Source organism: Mixophyes fleayi, chromosome 1 (assembly GCF_038048845.1).
Source record: "Mixophyes fleayi isolate aMixFle1 chromosome 1, aMixFle1.hap1, whole genome shotgun sequence".
NCBI classification, from domain to species: Eukaryota; Metazoa; Chordata; class Amphibia; order Anura; family Limnodynastidae; genus Mixophyes; species Mixophyes fleayi.
In genome coordinates, this window is record NC_134402.1 from 245,655,975 (window position 1) to 245,679,729 (window position 23,755).

The 23,755-nt window shown below is 38.7% G+C and overlaps 1 protein-coding gene across 3 annotated transcripts in view; it reads right to left on the reverse strand.

Annotated features, from left to right (window-relative positions):
* LOC142152379 (histone-arginine methyltransferase CARM1-like) overlaps nucleotides 1-23,755 on the reverse strand; it is a 131,822-nt gene that overhangs the window by 51,833 nt on the left and 56,234 nt on the right. For all 3 annotated transcript variants that reach the window (XM_075208992.1, XM_075208973.1, XM_075208982.1), the window contains exons 2-6: nucleotides 18,309-18,434; nucleotides 17,504-17,610; nucleotides 15,622-15,726; nucleotides 3,797-3,907; nucleotides 509-686 (exon numbers count right to left, since the gene is read on the reverse strand). In XM_075208992.1, coding sequence (XP_075065093.1) covers nucleotides 509-686; nucleotides 3,797-3,907; nucleotides 15,622-15,726; nucleotides 17,504-17,610; nucleotides 18,309-18,434 — 627 coding nt within the window. The remainder of the gene's footprint in view (nucleotides 1-508; nucleotides 687-3,796; nucleotides 3,908-15,621; nucleotides 15,727-17,503; nucleotides 17,611-18,308; nucleotides 18,435-23,755) is intronic.

Genomic DNA, 23,755 nt, shown 5'->3' on the forward strand with positions numbered 1-23,755 from the left:
CAGCTCCCGGATCATACTTGCCATAAGTTGGCAAGTATGACATAACTATCCACTTCAATTAATCTACCTATAGATCTGAAAACAAAATTATTTTTGTAACTTTTCAGATACATTTGTATTGGGGAACTAAAGTTAAAGACGGTAGTTCTGTGCTGGACAGTGGATATCGTTCACTATCAAGGAGCTGTATAAATTAACTTTGCTCACTGACTTATGCAGTGAATAAACAACTTGCAATACAGAGGGAGCAGAGAGCACAATATAACAGCTAACTGATAAAGACAATTAGAATTTGTAATACAAATGGTGATATAACCCATATCAACCAACCCTGTGTTTCCTTTGACTGAATAGACTGTGCTAGAAGAAAATCAGTGTTGTTTGCAATGATTGACTGCATCTATCATTATGTACAACAGTTTTAATACATCTCTTCGAATGTGTTTTAGTTTATTTTATCTACAAATAATTTTATTTTATTTTGTTACATTTGTTTAGCCTCTCTCACCATTTGGTTTTAGCCACTTTTTAGAATAAAGGTAACTCTCCACCATTCGCTCATTGAACAGCATGTATCCCATGGGTTCGGAAATGATAACATCCACATACTCTGGGAGAGAGATTTCTTCAATTTTCCCACATAACACTGAGATTTTATCAGAAAGGTTGTTGCTAATCACAAGTTTCTGGAACAAAAACATTTAGAAAAAAAATATATAAAGATTATCAGGTGCAAAGATATCATAATCACATTCAAATATCGGTTTAATCATAACCATATTCAAATATCAGTGGCCAGTTACCATTATTTTGGCTCAGGTGCAGATTTTGTCTGCAAATAGGGTTCATAAGTGAGAATGCCACCCAGAATTAAAATATCTTAACTAGCAGGACCGCAGATGTCTATTATCTAGGACCCCCGATATTTCAGACATATTCATACTCAGTGCCAGATCAATGGCCAATTTATCTACCGGAAGACAGAGGACAATGTTGAATTTCAGATGCATATTTACATGCATATGCTCAGTTGAGCACCCTATTCCACTACACACCTAGCACTTACACCTGGGAATTTATCCTATTTTGTATCAATTATTTGGAGGCTGGGGACCCCACTCCTACCTGTGTATTCCCTTACTGGCAGCATACTGATTCACACTTAACTAAGGCAAGCGTGGATTTTACACTCATTTGTGTATTGTAAGATACATGTCATAAGCACAAGAAAAGTTTTTTAGCTTTAGTTTTGATAACAAAAGATAAAATAGCTATTAGGTTTGAATACATTTTTTAAAAAATCTTCTAGAATTCAAAAGGTATAATATTTCTTTTACTGTACAAATGAAAGTAGCAAAAATGTCATGCTAAAATACACCCACAAAATCATATAATATAGGCATGAACCATGAAGAAAGCATTATGAGCTTTAGAGGTCAATCTGCAAACATCTAATCAGAAGAGGTTATCTGGTGCTGGCAACAATCATGTTTATCAGTGCATGTATGTGCACCAGCCCTCAGGTACCTACCAGTGATACGGTTACTGCCTTAATTGTAAATGCGATAACATGCCATTATTGTACTTCTACTTATCCTGCCTCTCCAGTCGTATGAAGCCGTAAGTGTAACCAAAGTGTAACCAAAGACAAAGTCTGCATATGAAATAAAATACACTTTTGTGGAAAACGCAGTACCAATCTGCATATTTTACTCTAAACAAACAAATATACATCCAACTCAGCTTCAGCCCCATAGTAAATAGCTATCCTGGCAATAGATTGGCATCTCAATCAGTGTTCCCTCTAAGCTGAGCAATCTGGGAAGGAAAGAGTTAAAAGGTCACTCTAATGAGGGCTCCACCCGAAAGGTTTGCATTCACAATCTGCAGGATGTTTCCTAGTAAGATACAGGTTTAGCTCTATCATTTCCAGATTGCTCAGTTTAGAGGGAACACTGATCTTAATTGATATATTTTTTGAAACACAGGAACTAATGCTAAAAACGTTATATCTACACTACAATGGCAGACTACTGTTACTCCAGTTTACAGATGGATCACATTTATTTGTCACAAATTATACTGAGGTGTGTCCAACGCATACACATGGAATTGCATATATTTTCAGGTGCATTTTATACCTGCGTTTTTTACATAAAATATGTCCAACTCGACACGAGCCTCCTGTTTGCAATAATTAACCTGAGGCAAACCTCGCAGGGTTTACTTTTGTACTGAGTTTGCATCAAATTGGTACAGTATGTGACAACCCAACTGATCATCATTTGGATGTCCCAATGTTACCTAAAGCTCAATGTTCAAAACAGAGCTCATCCTCTTTCCTCCTCCCAGTGCCACTACACCCCTCTTGTCTCCCTCATGTATGGAAACATTCACACTCTCCCCAGCTCCCCAAGCCTTGGTGTCATTATTGACTGCGCCCTCAGCTTTACTTTGCAAATCCACTACCTTGCACTGCTATGTTGCCTCCTGCATAAAAACATTGCCATCCATTTCTCACTTTAGACGTTACTGATCAATTCTCTCATTATCTCCTGCCTTGACTACTGCAACCTCCTGCTATATGGACTTCCAGTTTCCAATCCATTCTTAGTGCAGCAGCAATACTTTCTTTTTTTCTCGTTGCATGAGGTCCGTCACACTACTCTGCAAATTCCCACAGTGGCTCCCCATCACCTCCAGAATCAAATTCAAGCTACTCACCCTCATCATCAAAGTACTCACCAACTTCTCTCCTTCATACATTTCTGACCTCGTCACTAGATTTTTTCCTTCCATCACTGTTAGATATGCCTGTCCTGTGCCTTGTTTCCTTTTTAATAACCACTTATCGCTTCTGCCTCCAAGAATTCTCCTGTGATGCTCCCCACTTATGGGCCTACCACACATGAGCAGGCTCTCTCCAACCTTCAACATTTCAGGTGCTCTCTCAAAACCCAACTCTTTACTCTAGCCTATCCTGGCTCCACCTAATTCTACTTTGTCTGGATGCTACAGTCCCATCTCCACTCTGAGTGCTACCAAGTCTTATTGTCTCAGCATTGCCATCTCCCTCTAGGTTGTAACTTTTTACAAGAAGAGCCATCTTTACCCTCCTTTGCATGTTTGCACCTTTTAAAAGGGTGCTATCACTCCTTCACACACCTCCTTTATCAACCTAGTATATATTTGTTGTTTTTATGTATGATTTTATTTTGTATGGTTTGTCATTCTGAATGTCCAGCACTGCTGATATGATTTAATGGTATAGTATGTTTGGTCACTGTTAATGTGTTGGGCATTAATTACAGGACACTTTATTGTCACTGATGATTGAGGCAATATTATGCTGATAATAATGTATTTATAGGAATATATATGATTAAGTCTGAAGGAGGGGGCAGGGAATGATGTGAATGAGTTCTCTGTGCAGCGCTGCAGAATTAGTGGCGATATATATATAAATAGATGATGATGATGATCAAGGAGTGGTCAGTGCTCTGCAGCCTACCCAATAACACCTCTCAGTCGACACCAGACATTGGTCCATAAAGGAGGTAAAAAAAAGTTAACACCATCTTGACATGTATTGGGAGGTGTTCACCTCACTACAAAGAGCAAGAGCAACTGCAGCGTTATCAAGGCTCTGCAATCTATTACCATACATTAGTGTCGACTAGAATTACATTTATAATATAAAGATACCCTCGTAGCTATTTACTATAATATAATACTGTAAATATAAGCAGCTTGCCTAGGTTGTTTTCTTTGGCTTCAAGTAACATATCCACAGTACCTCAGTGTATTTTGCTACAGGGCTGGATTCAATTGCGTACACTTTCCTTGCACCAGCTTGTACTGCAAAAAATGAAAGGATTCCCAATCCACAGCCAACATCCAGTACAACCTAAAATAAAGAGATGGATTAGGTGAAAATATGTGTTTTCAAATTAATTTGGAATTGGATATGTACATATAAAAAAAACACGTGTTACAGAGGATCATTTGGTGCACTTTGATCTGATTCCATTTATGGGTATACAGCGGAGATCATAAGGCAAATCTCCTATAAGACTTCATGTCACCAATTTCAGAAAGACATCAGAAGGAAGGGTAAACGGTGAGGAAATGCACATCATCACTCTTACCATTTATTATCACACCGTATACACTGTATTCCCTTTTTATCTTCTTTCTTTATGGTCCAATATTGAGGAAAATTGATGCACTAATTTGATGCAATTCTTGCCATAAATAGCGTGAGCTAGAACTTTGCTTTAACCTTTATTGAGACAAATAATTGTACAATATACAGTATATACCCTTTTCTTTGTTCAGTTCCATCTGTGCCTGGATCCACACCATTCTAGGATATTTTGCAAATGAAATTTAGGAATTCCATTGTCTCCAGCCTGCAAATTGTTAACTTGCTTCTAACTTGTTGGTTCCATTTTAGTTTATCCATACCAAAAGGCACTAGTCATCATTTTATACACATTAAATATATAAACATCTTGCCTTTCCTTTAAACTTAAAATTTTTTATCAACAAGGTCACAAAAATACATAACATCCTATGTGGGCAGGGCAACTCATTCATTTTTAAATATAAAAAAATGTAGGTAGTAAATAATATAGCAATACACAGTGTTGTAGAAAGCAATTATGGTCCTTTGTGAGATCAAAATGGCATCATCTCTCTTTCATGTGTTGATTTTTTGCAAGCTCTGATTTTTATTTTCAGCTTTCATTGGGCAATGGAATGCAAGATGGGGAAAACTATGAGTACAGTACCATTGTGTGCCAAATAGGAAAACATTGTCGAAGTCGTATAATTGGATGAACGAAAGTATATTGGTTAATACTGTTTTGCCGTGCGATTGCGATGCGTACGCCACGTAACACAGATCCGTACGCCACCTAACACAGCGCGTGGTGCGATCGCACGGTAAAATACGCACGCACACACTCGCATTACAACATTTAGTTATCTATATAATTCATATTCATATTGGTTCCGTTACACTGTAATTTATGAGCAGCTAGTATTTGGTTTATTATTAGTTTATATAATATGATTATATGTACATTTTAGTGTTATTAAAGGTTTAGGTTACAGGAAAGGTGTCATGCCTGATATCATATTGATCCCCTATTCATCAGCAGCTGTCCGGTGCAGTCGGCGAAGAGATCGCACATTGCATACTTTAGTTATTGATATTAGGGAATAAACCTTTGTATAATGCTGGCTATGAAAGGAGCAGACCCCCCTGGAGAGACGACCCCCACCTTTGGATTCCTTAGATTGAATCAGCCTATGACCTGTTTACCCTGGAGCCACTCTTTGTCTGGACCTATAGAAGCAAGCTACGTCATCTCTATTGTTCACTGTGTAACACTGTACTGTATATAATCATAGCTGCCCCCCCACGGTCTGTAGTCAACTCTGACACAGTATTCTAAGCAGATATACTGTCCATTGGGTCCCGTGGATGCGCAGCGAATGCATGCAATAAGAGCGCGGTATGTATGTATCTTTTGGTATTGGCTGTGCTGTACTGTACTGTATTATTTAATAATGTATTGAATTGTTAACTTTTTACATCTGCTAAAAAAAATCACTTTGTGCGTTGGAAACACATACAATCGATTGGGCAATGCTTATTTGAAAACAATAGAATTACTTTAATAATTTGGGGGCTCGAAGGTGAGTTACGTTACCGGCAGGTATGCAACGCTTACGGTATTCGGTTCCTCAACAAAGGGTGGATTGACGGACGCGTCGCATAACAGGAACGCAATGTGTTTAAGACCTGTGGTTCACTTTGTGTTGCGAAACCGAATGTCCGTTGTTGCATAGACTGAAGGAATGCTAATTTGAATCTAGGGACAAAAAGGAAAAATGTTTATTTTTATTGTCGTTTTGCGTTTTAAAGGGTATAGCATTGCATAAGGTATGTGTACTTCCTGCATAAAGTATGTGTACTTCTGGTATTGTTGCCACGTGTGTAAACAGTCATGATCATAGTTTGTTATCTATGCATAGTGTAATCACTTGGTAAAATCTCTGAAAGGATAGTGCCATTGTTTGGGAAATTTATTTTCTGTACAGAAAACAAAGGTTATGTGTGTGTATGTGAATGGTTTTTATACATAAAGGCAAAAGTATACTGGTAACTATAGGCAACTATAGGTTTTTACATGTGTGCCTAATACTAATCATGATGTTCACAGATAACTAGTATCTCTGAGCAGTGCGGTTGGACCGCATGGCAGGGCCTTGATTAAGTATTGGCAGGGCAGTGTGGAACTATTTAAAATTGATAGCGCTTTGGTTCAGGTGTGTCTGACGGGGCATGGTAAAAAAGGTGACCTGACAACAAAGGTTCTGTTCTACGGCTGAGCAGGATATAAAGAAACCTTTGTGTGAGTGGTGTTCTGTTCTAATAAGAGCAGGTGATAAAGAGACACTACAGAGTATGCATGGCATACTCGAAGCGAAAATAACAGGTTTTCGCGGCATTCCCAAATATTAATCGCAAAGCTTACTGATAGTTAGTATCCGTAAGCGGTGCGATCGGACCGCATGGTTGATTTAGTGCAGCCGTGATTGCGACTTGGGAGATGTGGGGGGAAATACGCTGCAACCACTGATATTCTTGATTGATATCAGTTGCTAACAGTGGTAAAGTACTCAAACTAGGAAAGGCATTGATACTTTTAAGGGACGTGCCTGTTGAAAACGTCCACGAATAAAAAAAATCTCTAGTAGGTTCTGTTTGAAAGGAGAACAGGTAAAAAGTCTTTTTGTGTAGCGTTGAGAAATAGGTTGTTTTTACAATGGATACGAAGCAAATGCTAGAGATAGTTCATGTTGTGCTGCCTAATGAATGGCCGGTTGGTACGGCGAAGTATGTTATGTATAATAAATACGGTGCGTATGCAACGGCATACTGCGAAAAATGGGTCAAGATGACCCGGGAGTGTGTGAAACCTTTCCCAAACATAGGTAGTCTTGACTCAGAGGTGTTAAATAATGTTAGAGATAAAGTGCGGTTGATTAAATCAACAAAAACGAGAATTGAACATGATGACTGTTTAAAATTGTGGCAACAAGAAAGGGTACACGTGGCACGGGAGCGCGTGGTCAGCGGAAGTAAGCGTACCGGAAACAAGTATTCCGGAAGTGTGCGTTGCAAAGCGTGGCGAACTGAGCGCAAACAAGCCCCCGACAACTTCGGTCGGGGCGGATAGTACAGCCAATACCAAAAATGTAAAAACTGTAACTAGTAAGTTGTATGATGTCTTAAGTAATGTTTTAAGCCATTGCCCATGCCAGTAACATACACGGACAAGGAAAGGGAATGGTTCCACCAGCAGGGGCAGTAGCTGAAATTGGTGAGAATAATGTAAAGGTTATCAAAGGGGGAGACATTCATTGTACTGCAACAGCGATTCCAGCAACTAGTTCAGAACATAGTGATTTGGTAGGCTTATATCCTGTCCGCACAACAGCAGTTCCCAATGGGAAAGCGGACAGAGATGGTGTAGTTCCCATGAAACAGGTAGCAATGTATTTTCCATGGACTAAGACGGAACTATTTACAATTATGTCTGATTTCCCTGATCCTAGAAAAGATTTGGCCAAGTGTCAGAAATTTATTAGACATTTAGGTAATGCACATGAGCCTACTAATAAAGATTGGCGAGTGTTGTTTAGAGCTTGTCTTCCTCTCGATACTGATATACAGAAGTTCATTAAGGATTGTAGGTTAGAGAAGGATAAACCCTTAACTGAGGATGATAATCAGGATAATATTGGACGTATAATCACAAAGTTAGCCATATATTTTCCAGTGACAATGGAATGGGACAAAATATTAACCATCAAACAAAAAGGTAATGAGATTACAACTGATTATTTTTCTAGGGCTATAGCGGCCTTGATTAAGTACACAGGGATATCAGATATAAGGGAAGATCCACATCATAGGGAGTTAGCTGTTGCAGTACTAATGGACGGACTCCGGGAGGATCTAAGGACCTGGATACAAACCTATTTTCCTAATTGGAGAGGTCTCACGGTAAATGATATTAGAGAGCATGCTATAGAACATGATAAAAATATATGTAAAAAGGAAAAAGCACAGAGTGATAGGTTAATGATGTTGAGTATCCAGGCGTTAGAAAAACTACATCCACAACCTCAGAATTATAAAAAACCACTATAAGGGACGAAAGAAACAGAAATCTTTGAAGTGTTTTAACTGTCTTAAGAAGGGACATTTGAGGAAAGATTGTAAAGAAAATATTAGAGCCAAGGCTAGGAAATTAGGACCAGGCAAGGCAAATAATAATCTGTGGTAAGTATTAATGTGTACTTTTAGAAGAAAGAAACTAAGCTTAAAAGGTAATCTTTATTGATTTTGTTTGTTTGTTTTAGGTTGTCAAATGCTTGTTTTCCTAATCGCTGGCCGATGGTAAAGAATGGAAATGTTTGTTTTGTTTGCTGTTTTAAGATAACTATCTTGTTTTTCTTCTCACAGATAAAGGGGACACAAGAGGAGTATAGACTTAGTGATCAGAGGGGTGGGATAGAGAAATAGAAAAAAAACACTCTTGAAAGACAAATTAATAATAGACAATTGGAACACTCTTTGTTTTAGGCTGCAGTGACTCATGATAATTTGTTTGGCTGAGAATCATTATCCAAAAATGAAGTATGTACATACTTTGCTCCAAAATATCGTTTTAAGTATTTCAGAGAAAATATGAGTCACTAACAGTAAATTTTTCATTTCTCTATCATAAGTTAGGAAAGTCCGTTGAAAAGGTACGTAGTTGATATTATACCGAGTTCTTAATGAACAAATGACGAACGACACTGGATTGCACGGTTAAGACCCCCTAGTCAAGTAGGGGGAGGGATCATAGTTAAAGGAATACAGCCATTTTCCCATAGAGTCCAATCCAGCTGTCATTCTTTGCTATAAAGATCTCCCTTTCTGCATGTATGTTTGTTTTCAAACCTTTGTATTCAAATCTTGGTATTCCTATTTTTCATTGCTTTCTTATTCCTCATTCTTTACATCCATGATAGTCTCTCTCTCTCTCTCTCTCTTTTTCTCTGCTCTGGTAGAGATAAAAAAAAACAGACACAGTCTCATCGACGGGGCTAAGACATTTTTATTTTTACAAAAGACAAGTTCAGGGATATACACACTAGATTGACATGAGTCACAGAAACAGTCAGGGGTTTTGTTTTCATGCGTATAGAAACTGCTGATTTTAAGCAGAAAGGTTCTGTCGTGGAAATACAATTCATGTTTTATAGATTGCATATCTGTTTTGGTTTTTTTTGTTTTTGTGGTTCGTGCCTCCTGTACAAAAATGTGCCTTTATATGGATGCACAAAGGGTGGATAGGAGATTGCTGGAGGTTAGGCATACAGATATGCATCTCTGTGTAGAACATTGGAGTAGGACTTTTACCACAAGATACGACATAATGTGAAACCCTAGAAAATGTAGAATTTTCGTGTTTTATATTTTTCACTGTTAGACAGACATGTACTGGGTACTGTTATGTTTGAAGAAAGTGTTATAGAAATAGACCCCTGTGTCTTTCTCACTTAGTCAAGTAGCTGAATGTGAGGTACTGAGAATGGCATGTGAGTTGGCAGAGGGAAAATCAATTGATATACATTGGTCTTCAGCATTTTTCTAGTCTAGGGGGCGATGTTGAGGTGACTGAGAAATCGTTTTATAGCAAAACCAGCACATGAGTAGGACACTACATAGAGGACTTTATACAGTGACACAGTTACCAACTGAAGTAGCTGCTAGTAAAGTCCACACTTACACACACGACCATACATGGCTATCACACCAGGGCGAACATAGCTGTCAAATAGACAGCAGGGTTTTATGTGACAGCTAACAAATCTATGTTTTGTTTTGTTTTTCGTTGTATTGTTTTAGTTTAAAATGTGAACACACACACACATGCACGCATACGCATATTGGTTAATATAGGAAGATTTGTGTTACCTGAGGGATAAACTGTCTGGAAGGTGAAGAGATGTGGTGAGGAGTCTGGCGGACCCTGGAGAGATGGACAAGGTACACCAGTAGCTCCCAGAGTGTATCTCCCAGACCCAGAGGAGGCAGCAAATGGTCTGGCTCAGCTGGGTACAGAAGGTATGTGCAAGCTGGTAAGAGTATATTGGGGTGCACCAGACATTTAGTCTCAAGCTAGAAGGATGGCAACGTCCTATCTTGATTAAGAGAATGTCAGGAAAATGATACCAATAGAGCCATCCCATATCCCTCCTGCAGATGGATTTTCCTCCAGGTAAAACAAATCCCCGTCATCCAATTACCACCATGCAGGATCTAATTTGGTGGGATTTTAGTACATTTTTAGACAGACCCAGTGTTTTTTTTTGTTTTTGTAAATCCTTTCACACCCACATTTCACATGTTAAAAATACTATATTTTAACATTAAAACACTATTTTCTATTTTATCTTTTTTTCCTCAAGTCTTCCCACATTCTTTCTTTTTTCTTCTTTGCCCTTTTTATTTGTTCTGCTCTTTTGCTTCAGGATGTCTACTTTCTTCCATCTTCTGTCTTCTACTCTTTTGCTCTCTTTCTTCAGTGCCATTTCGGTGCACACTGAAGAGTTAATTTACAAACCACATTCCTTGCACACAACAAAGCACTTTGGTTTTGAAATTGTGTCCCTTATATTGTCTTTTTTACAACATGTCCGCAAACTCGAAGTGTATCTATGTGTGAGGCGGAAAAATCTGAGGAGGCGCACAACAAAAAGTATATAATTGAACATCAAGGTCCAACTATATACCACTGTAGAACCACCCCTTTAATTTCATTAACTTGTCTATTTTCTTCCTAAATCACTGCTTACTTCAATCTCATTTGTGGTTTAAATTAAACATGATAGTGACACTATGACTGTGTCAGGCGCCGTCCCAGCATGCACCATCGGTGCCAAGGACGAACGCCTTACTCTGCTGGCAGTGTTGTTCGTTGCCAGGCAGCTGGACGCAGTCCTCTCTCCTCAGGATTGCCGTGCGCATGTGTGTCTGTTCGTGTCTCCGTTTCCTAGCAACGGGACGCTTCTCTGCACTTCCTGTCGGCGGTCATCTGTTCGAGCCGCTGCCTCCACTGCCACCAATCAGGGATAGGGCTCCACTATTTAAACCTGCCTCTAACACTAAGTAGGCACCAGAGTGACTCCGATTTGCCTTACCCTTTGATACCACGTTTGCCAGTACGGTTTGACCTCTGCCTGCACGACCACGTCTGTTCTCCATCCACTCTGCTGATCGCTAACTTGGAGGACCGCAACCTGCACGTCCCTTGCAGCAAACTCCAAACTCCCTTGCGAAGACCGGGGGCGTGTTTAGACTCAGCGCCTCCTAGCTTAGCAGCGCAATTATCAGCAAGTGGCCTTCAGTCCCTGTGACAGGTGACAGACTGTTTGTATTACATGCAGAACTTTGTGTTTGAAGCTTTTTTTTTACAATGGATAAATTGCACATATAAATGTATTCTCCAACAAAGTGTAACTGGGCAGTTTAAAATGCCATTAAATGTATAGCAAGAGAAACTAGCTCACTTCGGCTCGCCACAAGGCAAGTAATGTCCCCAAAAATGCAGACTTAACACTCGTTATTACATTTAAGTAGTTTGTCTTCACAGAATGAAGTCTAGGGTCTGTGCACTGCTCTCCAAAACTAGGTGCATTGGTACACCTACAAACTCCTCTACCGACGTCGCCAGAGAGCATCAACCAGTTAGATACATAAGAAGTGGTGGGAAATATCTTAGAATTTTTCATACAACTCTATGATTGGTTGAGGTTTTCAACTAATCAGAGCTAGAGAGTTAATAGCAAAGCAAAAATAGGAGTAAATGTGTACCTTTCAAAAACCAGGGCAGGCAAAAAAAGCTGTTCCATATTTGTGCAATAGCAGAGAGTATTTTCCCTGCATGCAAGAAAAAAAATACATTTGTGCTCCTTGTGTTGTAATATGGTTTGTCTTGGAAGAAATTTGCTAGCTTTCTTTTATTTTGTTCCTAAATCTAAATGAGGTCATTTATGCTTAATTCAGTACTGCCGTAGTAAACAGGAAATGGCCTTTTCTATTTATTTTTGATTGTTTATTTTTTTACAAAAATTGTATGCTTGGAATATGGCAGGTCAATAATGAAGTTAGGATTTTTTAAAACTTTTTAATGACTATACTACCTGTGGTAAAGTGAGGATAAGAGGATCCATTGTATTCACATATAACAAGGTATCTTGGAGTAGTACTTTGGGGTTCAATAGAGGGATTACAATTTGGGGGAGTTTATGTGTTTTGTACTTTAGGATTTAGTAAATTAATAATATTTTTAACTACACAAAGCTTGGGCAATATGCATTTGCTGAGAATTGTAGCTAAACAACAATGCAACCTAAGTCTACTCATTTCAAAAATACATGAGAAATTGGGAAAACAATGGAGGGGTCAGCTAACCTGGGTTATTATTAATTTTAACTAAAATCCCATTAAAATAATGGAAATAAATAGTAAGATCATATTGGACCCTTTTCTGGTAACAGTTAAATTCCGTGCATAATTTATCCCAGAAATATGGAATCAATTACCGGCTCCAAAAAAAGAACTTAACAGGGGCAGACTTTATTCATCATCATCATTTATTTATATAGCGCCACTGATTCCGCAGCGCTGTACAGAGAACTCATTCACATCAGTCCCTGTCCCATTGGAGCTTACAGTCTAAATTCCCTAACATACACACAGAGAGAGAGAGAGAGAGACTAGGGTCAGTTTTTGATAGCAGCCATTTAACCTACCAGTATGTTTTTGGAGTGTGGGAGGAAACCGGAGCACCTGGAGGAAACCCACGCAAACATGGGGAGAACATACAAACTCCACACAGATAAGGCCATGGTCAGGAATTGAACTCATGACCCCAGCGCTGTGAGGCAGAAGTGCTAACCACTAAGCCACCGTGCTGCCTGTGCTTTATTGCACCCAATTTGACTTTACCCTTGTGGCAGCATTGATTGAACTGTTTGTCAGATGGCTGCTTGTTTCATCAAAGTTACTGACATCAAGAATGGCGTGCCATCTTGTTCGCTGACTTTGTAGGTGTTGACGTGATATTACCTCTGTCCTGTTCGCTCTTTGATTGTTTTCTCTGAGACGGCAATTTGCTGAGGAGTCATATTTGCATGGCGAGGAGGATGATCATGTTCACATTCTCTTTTGTTATCAGTCATAGTTTGTCTTTGGGCTTTATCCCACTCCACCCTTCATCTTCTTGCTGGGCAGTTACTCCCAAAGCAGACATTTACCTTTTAGGTGGCATTGCAGTTACACTTTGTTGCTTAAATTAATTAGTATATTCTTATTAATTTAACACTATGTGCAAATAAAACAAATGGCTAGAAAATCTAGTCAACTTCAAAAAGTAAAGGTTGTTATAAATAGTAACTGCCACCCAAAAACCCGTAATAAAGCAAACAAACTAAGTCCAAGAAATGAGGAAAATCGAATCAGTAGGAATAGTCAAGAATATAAAAGAGTCATTTTCAAACATTTCACCAAATTTGTTTGTGTGTTTTGTGTGTGTATTTATAAAGGTGAGGGGCAGTGTTATTCAGATATATATATGACCTGTAGTCACCAAATAAAAATTCAGGTGAGCACTCAGCAACTAATCAGCGAAGGGCTATTAACTGACATCTATATATTTTGTTAAATATAATGTAATTTGTTTACAATAATTAACATCTATACGTATTTTTAATTGACCAAAAGGACACACTGGTGCAAGCTGACAACAACTGTTTTCTACTGCTTGGGCCTCCCAGATTGTATAAACAGCGAGCTCTGCCTCCAGTTGTTCTTTAGTGTTATTTCTTTACAACTAACCTTTATCAAATTTGCTAAATCTATAAAGGTACTTTAAACAAAACCAAATAGGCCAACATAAAAATTTTACTTAAGCCGAATTTTCTAAATACCTTAGTCAGTTTGTAAAAAGTACATAAAAAAATCTGCCTCGGTTATATAAACGGTTCTCTCAAAGTGGACTGAAAAAATTTCCCTGAAAATTCCCTCCCCAAATATGTACCTTGCAGATAAATTTGTGAATTCCATTCCAATTCCAATGTGGACTGGTTTCGCTATTCCCAAGCTATTAGCATGTGAAAACATTGAGTTATAGTCAACCATGTACAGCACTGCAGAACATTTTGGCACCCTCTAAATAAACGCTAATAATAATAATAGTTAAACTGCTAAACCTTAAAGGGTAATTGTCACTAAAATCTGATTTTGCCCAACTGCAATTGTCTTCAGTTTATTATAGTTACTGAATTAACGTCCCCATCCTTACCTATGTAACCTCAGTGGTGCCGAGATTGGGGACCAGGCTTGCCTGTTTAGTGGGAGGAGCCACCAACCTGCTGTGGCCACGCCCCCTGCTGCAGCTTTCGAAGAGGCCTTGAGAAGTTACTGTACCAGGGCCGAAATTCCTCTTTGCAACCCTGTCTACCCTACCCCATTCAGCGTTAAATACGATGTGGAATAGCAGGGGATTGTGCCAGACTTCTGGATTTCTTCTGCCTCAATATTATGTGCTATATGTGATAACACATTATAGTAAAGTACAATGCTATAGTGTGTATCACATATAGCTTACATGATTGAGGCAGAGACAGCTGAGCAGCACCTTGGATACACGAGTACCGAGATACATGAAATCAGAGACAGATTAAAACTTCACTGGTCAACATACTGATTTGGGCTCTCATACCCCTCCGTATGGCACAAAATACAAAACATAAAACCGGGTGAAGGTAATTGCCCACTGGGCTCTAGGCGGAAGCCAAGGTAGCTTAATGGATGATCTGCTATGTGTCAAAAGGTTGGTAGGCAAAGAAAGGTGGAAATTCTTTGCTAATCTCTGCTGTTTACATCAATAGTAGAGCTAAATAAGGTGGCGAGGTAAGGATGGGGGGCACAGTGAATAATAGTAACGAACTGTAAACAGTATGGGGGACTGAGAAAATGACTTTTTAATGGGAGTTACCTTTAAACTATACTGATGACATCAGTATAATAATAATAAAAATAATAATATGTTCATTGACTAGGGAAACACATTGTACTATGAAACCAGGTCCAATCCACATTTCTTCTTGGTGCAGTTTCAAACTTTCAGCAAATGGCTGTTAAGTGTAGGTGTAAATGCCCAGAATAGTTACTGGTTGCTACTTAGCAATAATACATTGATGATATATGGTCTCTGGAAGGATTCTGCAGTGTGCTGGCACCAAAAATGATGCAGGTTGCTTTTTATTGGAGTACTGCTAATGTTCCTTTTGATCTTCATATTTTTTTTATATCATACATAAGTCATTGGGTTTTTAAGTGGGCAACACATTAAATCTGGATGAAATCTTGAATGTGTGAATGAGCCATAAGAGACATGCAGGGGTATATCTCACATAACATAAATTTCAGGAATATGAAAAAATACCATAAAAGAAAATGATGTGTCCCAAACAAATTCCTACCTTGTCATTGAAGTCTATATGGTTCTGCAATATTGCTCTGTGGTACGTGGTTGTTCTTACATAATCCTGTAACATATTCTGTTGTTGAGAAAGGCAGCCATACAACTAAAGTATATATAATAAGAAACAAATTAAATGAACAATACATCTAAAATCAAAACTAGAATCAACAATGTAACACATCGAATGTAAGATTATAGATTCTAAAAATATATACTCTTTTATTTGCATTATATACTAGTGAAAAAAACATACAAAAGAAGGTATTTGCACATTTGTTGTTGGAAAAAATAATGGTGTAACAATTATGTTAAGGTTAGAATCTTTGGATTAGAATCCAAAGATGTATGTGTGAATATATGTAACAAAGAATGAGTTATACAGTAATTTTACTTAGGTTGTCAAGGCAACAGTTGTGATATATTTACTAACTGTTCTGCCAAGTGTCTGTAATATAAAAAAAGTAGAAAATGCAGATGTCATTTGTTCTCTATATGTTTCTTTGGGGTTTTGAATGATTCCTCTTTCTATTTACTATCCTTTTTTTGTAGTCTAAATTTTAAGAATGAATTGAATATGTTATAATTTTGTTGTAAAGGTATACAGCCCCTGCATTCTAGTTTTAAGAGATATATCTTAAAATGTATGGGGTCTGTAAGTCAATGATGGGCGGGTACATAGCATTTCAGCCAATTAGAAGAGTTTTCTTACAGTGGCCACTTGTGGTTGGATGACAGCTATTGACTATCAATGGAGGACACAGGCTATTTATATGGCTGTGAATGACTGTTCATTGGGTTTATATGTTTTCCCTGTGGATTCTTAAGAGAGGAAAATTTACAATTGGGCTATGTTAAGATTTTTTTCTAATAAAGTGGTAAAGAGGGGATCTCTGGGAGACTTATTTAAATAAAGTGTATTTGTAAAATATTTGTGACTGGATTATTAACTTATTTATACTTTAGATTTGTATAATTGGCTGAGATCTTAGGGCCCCTTTCAATTATACTGGGACCACTCTTTTCTACATTACTTCAGTACCTACAGCCCAGGGTTGAGGGGAAGAGCCCCAATGCTACTTAGTGCTGGGCTGTTGTCTTTGAGATGGATGGGCCTTCATAGAGGCTCCAACCTTACCCTAACTAGGCTGGATCTACTACCCACTATGAAAGGGGGACCTCATGCTGCAGGATTCCTTGTCATGGTATGTTCTGGCCCAGCATGTCTAAATTGTTGCTGGTTTCCACTTTGGCAGGGGAACCGTATTGTCCCCAAGTTTTAGTTAAAACCACCCCATGCTGTATAGTTCTTGTGCTGGTTAAGGATTTAAGGGGGTAGGGGGCATGGCTATCTTCCATTTTATCAATGGAAGATATGTCATCAATAACAAGTGCCAAACCTACAATTGACTTCAATAGGTGCAAAGTATATGACCGAAAATTGATGTATCTAAATATACTTTTAACTCTGCAAAGGATGCATTTCCACGAGGCGTACTTAACTTGTGTGTGCATGCCCTTACTGTACTGCACATGCCAGTGAATTCCCCTGATTCACCTCTCCGGACACAAGGAGCTGCAAGGGCAAAATACGTGTAACTCTAAATACAACTGCAAGTTTTGAAGTATGCGCAGTATAGCAAAACACATTTTTATATCGTGCAAATAAACTTGCATCCAAATGTAAAGGAGGCCAATAAGTATGAATGGTGGTATTATACCTATGGTATACAAAATACTAACTATAGTACTTGTAGGTATAATATTCTACACATATTTAAAGTGTAACAGAAATAACATGGGTATGCAGCATTTTCAATCTTTCAGCAGTTATTTAATCATTTTCAGCTTTAGTCTTTTCGAGATGCATTAAATTGTATTACCTGGGTGTACTGTGCAGCTGATGACTCATCTGTGTATGGAGAGAGTGTGTTGTAATCCGTTTTGTGATTTCTACATCTTTTCAAGGCATTATGAAATGTAGTATACTCTGAAAGACAGTGTAACATGCACTGAATCGCGTAGTACATAATGCATACACATTACAAACAATGAAAACGCCTCTTCAGTACACAGATTATTCAGGACAGCTTGTCCTCTCATTGTCATTCATTGATGTGCAATAGAAAACAACCTGAAAATTGCCTTTGACTGAGGAAATGATCTTCATGTTCTCTCTCGGCAGGTGTTTAGAAGTAAGAGTCAGAACAGACACATTTCATCTAACACAATTGAGATCATCCTTACAATTGCACAAATTTTCATTCTCCTCTGCCTTTAGTTGACCACAAAAGCATATTTTATTAGTTCCAAATTAATGAAATGTGTAGCCTATACACAATATAGGACAATTGTAGGATGATTAGACTTTAGGGAGAGAAATTAATGTCAATTACAGCAATTCCTGTACAATCAACTAGAACAATCTCCCTTTGATGTCTCAGTTAATTTTTTTCCTGGGGGTTGAGGGGAGTCCAGTTTTGCTGAAGCTAATTATCTTTTACCTTAATTAGTTTATATTGAGTCGCCCAGCAATGAAACCATGAAACTACTGTTATCATTGCTCATTAAAAGCCATTCATGTAAATGACTGGTAATACGAGATATCAGAATCCACATTGAGCTGGTGAATGGTGTACAGCAGCACAGCTTGACACAGAGACAAATAACAGCACATTTTCCACTTACCGCTGTGTGACTTGAACTCGAGAAGGGCACTGTTGAAGCCTACAGTAATTAAGACTGATTGCTTTCCAACGCGGCAGTACTCTGCGTCCCGGTTAATCAAGTATTTAAACACACAGTCTCCATTACCTGCAGAAATAAAAATAAGTCCAATTTTCTATGTGTTTTTTATTTTTGTGATCATATAGAGTAAAAGTAATTTGAACAAATAAAATATTATATCATTTATCTATTAATGTAAAAGGGACCTAATACTAATTAATTCTGTCCACCTAACAGAATGATAGTGGTCTTCCAGCTAGATGTTGCACAGGATCACTAATAGATTCAGATCCTTACTGCTTTGCTAGTTGTAGAGAAGAATATAAATAGATACATTAGGTAATAGATGCATTTAAACAGCTACAGACCATTCCCACATCTATTTATCAGTCCTGAAATCTTAGGACTTTTTGCATATTTCATACTATGGCCACATAGTATGAAAGCTCTTCATCTGACTTGGCAATTTGTGGCCCAATATTGTACCTAACAATAGTTCTGAATGATACAATTGTAGTAGATCTGAAAAAAATAGCAAAATGGGCAATAAAGTAAGATGATAACCCTCATCGTGTCTGTAAGGTTATCGGTTGAATTGGAAGTAGAGAGTGCCTCCTTTAATGTGTGATCTAGTCAGTCAACTCTCTGTTTTGATCTGTGCAATTTGGCCTTGAATATCTGCTGCCAAACTGCTCAAAGTTCTGGTCATTTAATAATTATGCCAAAAATGGCTTCTGGTTTTCTAATAATTTATGTCCTTCTTTTATCTTATTTACCTGATGCAATGTTATGGTGGCATTCTGCTAACGATTGGCTCTAGTTATCAGATGCCTTCTCTAGCTTTCATAAATTGCATTCTGAGACACATGGGTAGGACAGGCCTGCCCAACTCAAGGCTCCTACAAAAAGGGGTTTGTGGGATTTAATATAATTGTTACATTCCTATAGATGCTTAGAATAATTCTTGTATGCTTCAGTGTGTATTGCTATAGTTACCCAGAGGGAGTCTGATTTTTCTAACCATTACTTTTGCACTTGTGCAGCCCTAACTGATAATTTTTGTACTGGAACTCAGCCAGATCTAATTTACAACCATTGGGCCTGATTCATTAAGGATCTTAAATGAAGAGGATCCTTATTTCAGTCTCCTGGACAAAATCATGTTACAATGCAAGGGGTGCAAATGAGTGTTCTGTTTTGCACATAAGTTAAATACTGACTGTTTTTTTTAATGTAAAACACAAATACTTGATAGCTTATTTGTACACTGAAGTTTAAAGTGGATATGTGTGTGTTACATGAAAAAACAGTCAGTATTTAACTTATGTGCAAAACAGAACAATCATTTGCACTCCTTGCATTGTAACTAGGGATGTGCACCGGCGACTTTTGAGGTCTCGTGTTTTGTGTTTTGGATCCGGATTTTCGTTATTTTTGAGGTTCGGATTTGTCTCGCAAAACACTTGACGAAAGGTCTCGGTTCGGATTTAAGGTTTTGGATTCGGATTTTTTTTGAAAGAAACATAAAAAGTTTAAAAATCAAGTTTTTGGGCTTATTTTCACTCCTAGGCTATTATTAACCTCAATAACATTCAATAACAAGCATTTCCACTAATTTACAGTGTATTCTGAACACCTCACAATATAGTTATTAGTCCAAAACGTTGCAACAAGGTATCTTTCTGGACTGCGTAGAGGAGTGGGTCACCACAATATATATTAAAAACCCTGAACTTTTATGATTCGCACCAATAAATGTACCTGGACTGCGTAGAGGAGTGGGTCACCACAATATATTAAAAACCCTGAACTTTTATGAATCGCACCAATAATTGTACCTGGACTGCGTAGAGGAGTGGGTCACCACAATATATATTAAAAACCCTGAACTTTTATGATTCGCACCAATAAATGTACCTGGACTGCGTAGAGGAGTGGGTCACCACAATATCTTAAAAACCCCGAACTTTTATGAATCGCACCAATAAATGTACCTGGACTGCGTAGAGGAGTGGGTCACCACAATATATTAAAAACCATGAACTTTTATGATTCGCACCAATAAATGTACCTGGACTGCGTAGAGGAGTGGGTCACCACAATATCTTAAAAACCCCGAACTTTTATGAATCGCACCAATAAATGTACCTGGACTGCGTAGAGGAGTGGGTCACCACAATATCTTAAAAACCCCGAACTTTTATGAATCGCACCAATAAATGTACCTGGACTGCGTAGAGGAGTGGGTCACCACAATATATTAAAAACCCTGAACTTTTATGATTCGCACCAATAAATGTACCTGGACTGCGTAGAGGAGTGGGCACTGGGCACCACAATAAAATATATAAAAAACCTTCAACAGATCTGCATTACACTACACATACGGCTGCTCCTCCATCCTCTCCATCATATACATGTTGGAGTTTTAGCGTGTGACAACCTCTTGTTTTTGATAATGTCAGTGCATTTTGAATATTTTTCAATTTGCCCCACACCACTGAATGTACTTTATCTATGATACGCAATACGCATCTATCTATCTTGACTGCGTAGTGTGGTGGCCCCGGTACACAATTTGGTACCGAGGCCACAATATAATTAAAAAACCCTCCACGTGTCAGAATTCCACCAAACAAGTATCTGGACTGCATAATGGGGTGGCCCCGGTACCCAATTTGATACCGGGGCCACAATACCTCCTCCAAACATGGTACAGACAATTCGTCATTGAGATCCCAGACAGACAGGGTCAAAGTGTTATTGTTTGACTTTGTAAACCCAAAAAACTGTCCCTGTTGCACATAGTCGTGCAATGAAGACTGACTTTTTTATTTAAAGGCACGATCTTTCAAGTGTAGTGTTTGTAAGTCTAAGTCATATTATACTTTTGGTAAAATTGGTTTATTTTGTTCCTCTTTATGGTAATTAGTAATAGAATTAAAGTATGAAATAGAATTAAAGTATGAAATAGAGTGGTATAGAGTTGTAGTGTGGTATAGATAGAGTGGTCCACACAATATAATAATAATAAAACCCTCAACTGGTCTGAATTCCACCAAACAAGTATCTGGACTGCGTAGTGTGGTGGCCCCGGTACACAATTTGGTACCGAGGCCACAATATAATTTAAAAATTGGGCATCAACTGTCACCGTTGTTTAATATCTGATACACCTAAATATGGACTGCACAGTGGAGTGGCCCCCGTAGTAAATTTGGTGCCGGGGCCACAATACCTCCATCAACCCTCTAAATCCCACTCCACTGATGGCGGACACCGGGCGCACGTCTAACACCAACATTGCAGTTACAGCCGCAGTTATACGCTTTGCAATAGGGTGACTACTATCGTATTTTGTGGTCATGGCAAATGACTGTTGGACGGTCAATTGTTTTGTGAAAGACTTAGCGGTCTTACGACTTCCCCTCTGGGAAGATGACCGACTAACAGCAGCAACAGCAGCAGTGGCAGTAGTAGGCGTACCGCTGCAGGATTCCTCGGATGAATCCCGTATTGAGGAGGACTCAGTCTGGCTGCTGACTTGGGCTGCAGGACTGAATCTGATGGAGATTGTGGAGGAAGTTGACGAGGAGGGTGTTGCTGGTGTGTATCCAACTGGACCACGGGATTTAGGTGTCCCTGTACCGTTGAGGGTCCTAGCCCCAGTTCCTGAACTAACCACTGAACTATGAAGGTTATTCAGGTGACGTATAAGGGAGGATGTTCCTAGGTGGGCAAGATCCTTACCCCTGCTTATTTGAGCTTTACATAAGCTACATATGGCCATACATTGGTTGTCTGGATTTGGATAAAAATAACTCCAGACCGAAGAGGTGCATTTTTTGGTCTTCTGACCAGGCATGACGATGGGCTTTTTCATCCCATGGACATCAGCTGTTTCCCCCCCTGGTGCCTCATTTACAATAACCACATCACCATCCTCATCATCAAGTTCCTCCACAGCGCCAGCTACATCATCAATAGCCTCCTCCCGAGCCACCTCTTCCCGTACAGTGATGGGAAGGTCAGGCTTGACAACCACCAACACCCTTGGACTCGCCTTGGGGATTTGTGATAATTTCTCTTTAGAAGGCAGAGTTGTTTGCTGTTTTGTTGCTGACAGCATAACTCTCTTCAATTTTTTGTAGGGGGGGGAGGAGGAGGAGGGCTAAGATCCGTGGGTGAAGCTGAACCACTAGTCATGAACACGGGCCAGGGCCTAAGCCGTTCCTTGCCACTCCGTGTCGTAAATGGCATATTGGCAACTTTACGTTTCTCCTCAGATGATTTAAAGTTTCTCTTTTTGCTACTTTTTCTTAACTTGGGCTTTTTGGATTTTACATGCCCGGTACTACGAGATTGGGCATCGGGCTTGGAAGACGACGTTGATGGCATTTCATCGTCTATGTCATGACTAGTGGCAGCAGCTTCAGCATTAGGAGGAAGTGGGTCTTGATCTTTCCCTACTTTATCCTCCAAATTTTTGGTCTCCATTATATGTAGCACAAGATACTGCAGAATGTGTGAACTTGGTAATATTGCAGTACCAATGGACTTATACTGCTGGATTGGTTTTGCAAATTTGGTTATAATTATTATATATTTTTTAATTTTTTATTTTTTTTTACTTTTTTTTATTTTTAAAAAACTTGGGAATAGTGGGGAAATAACTATGCCCTTAGAAGCACAGAGCACAGGACACAGCACCACTGGACTGAACAGGACACGGCACAGGACCCAGCAGCACTACGGAACTCAGCAGGACAGAGCACAGGACACAGCACCACTGGACTGATACTGCAGAATGTGTGAACTTGGTAATATTGCAGTACCAATGGACTTATACTGCTGGATTGGTTTTGCAAATTTGGTTATAATTATTATATATTTTTTTTTTTTTTTAAATTTTTTATTTTTTTTTACTTTTTTTTTATTTTTTAAAAACTTGGGAATAATGGGGAAATAACTATGCCCTTAGAAGCACAGAGCACAGGACACAGCACCACTGGACTGAACAGGACACGGCACAGGACCCAGCAGCACTACGGAACTCAGCAGGACAGAGCACAGGACACAGCACCACTGGACTGATACTGCAGAATGTGTAAACTTTGTAATATTGCAGTACCACTGGACTTTTACTGCTGAATGTGTGAACTTGGTAATATTGCAGTACCAATGGGCTTATACTGCAGGATTGGTTGTGCAAATTTTGTGGTAATTAAAAAAAATTAAAGTAGTTTTTGGTATTTTATAAAAAAAACTTTTTTTTATTTTTTTAAACACAGGGGAATATTGGGGAAATAACTATGCCCTTAGAAGCACAGAGCACAGGACACAGCACCACTGGACTGAACAGGACACAGCACAGGACCCAGCAGCACCACTGACCTCAGAAGGACAGA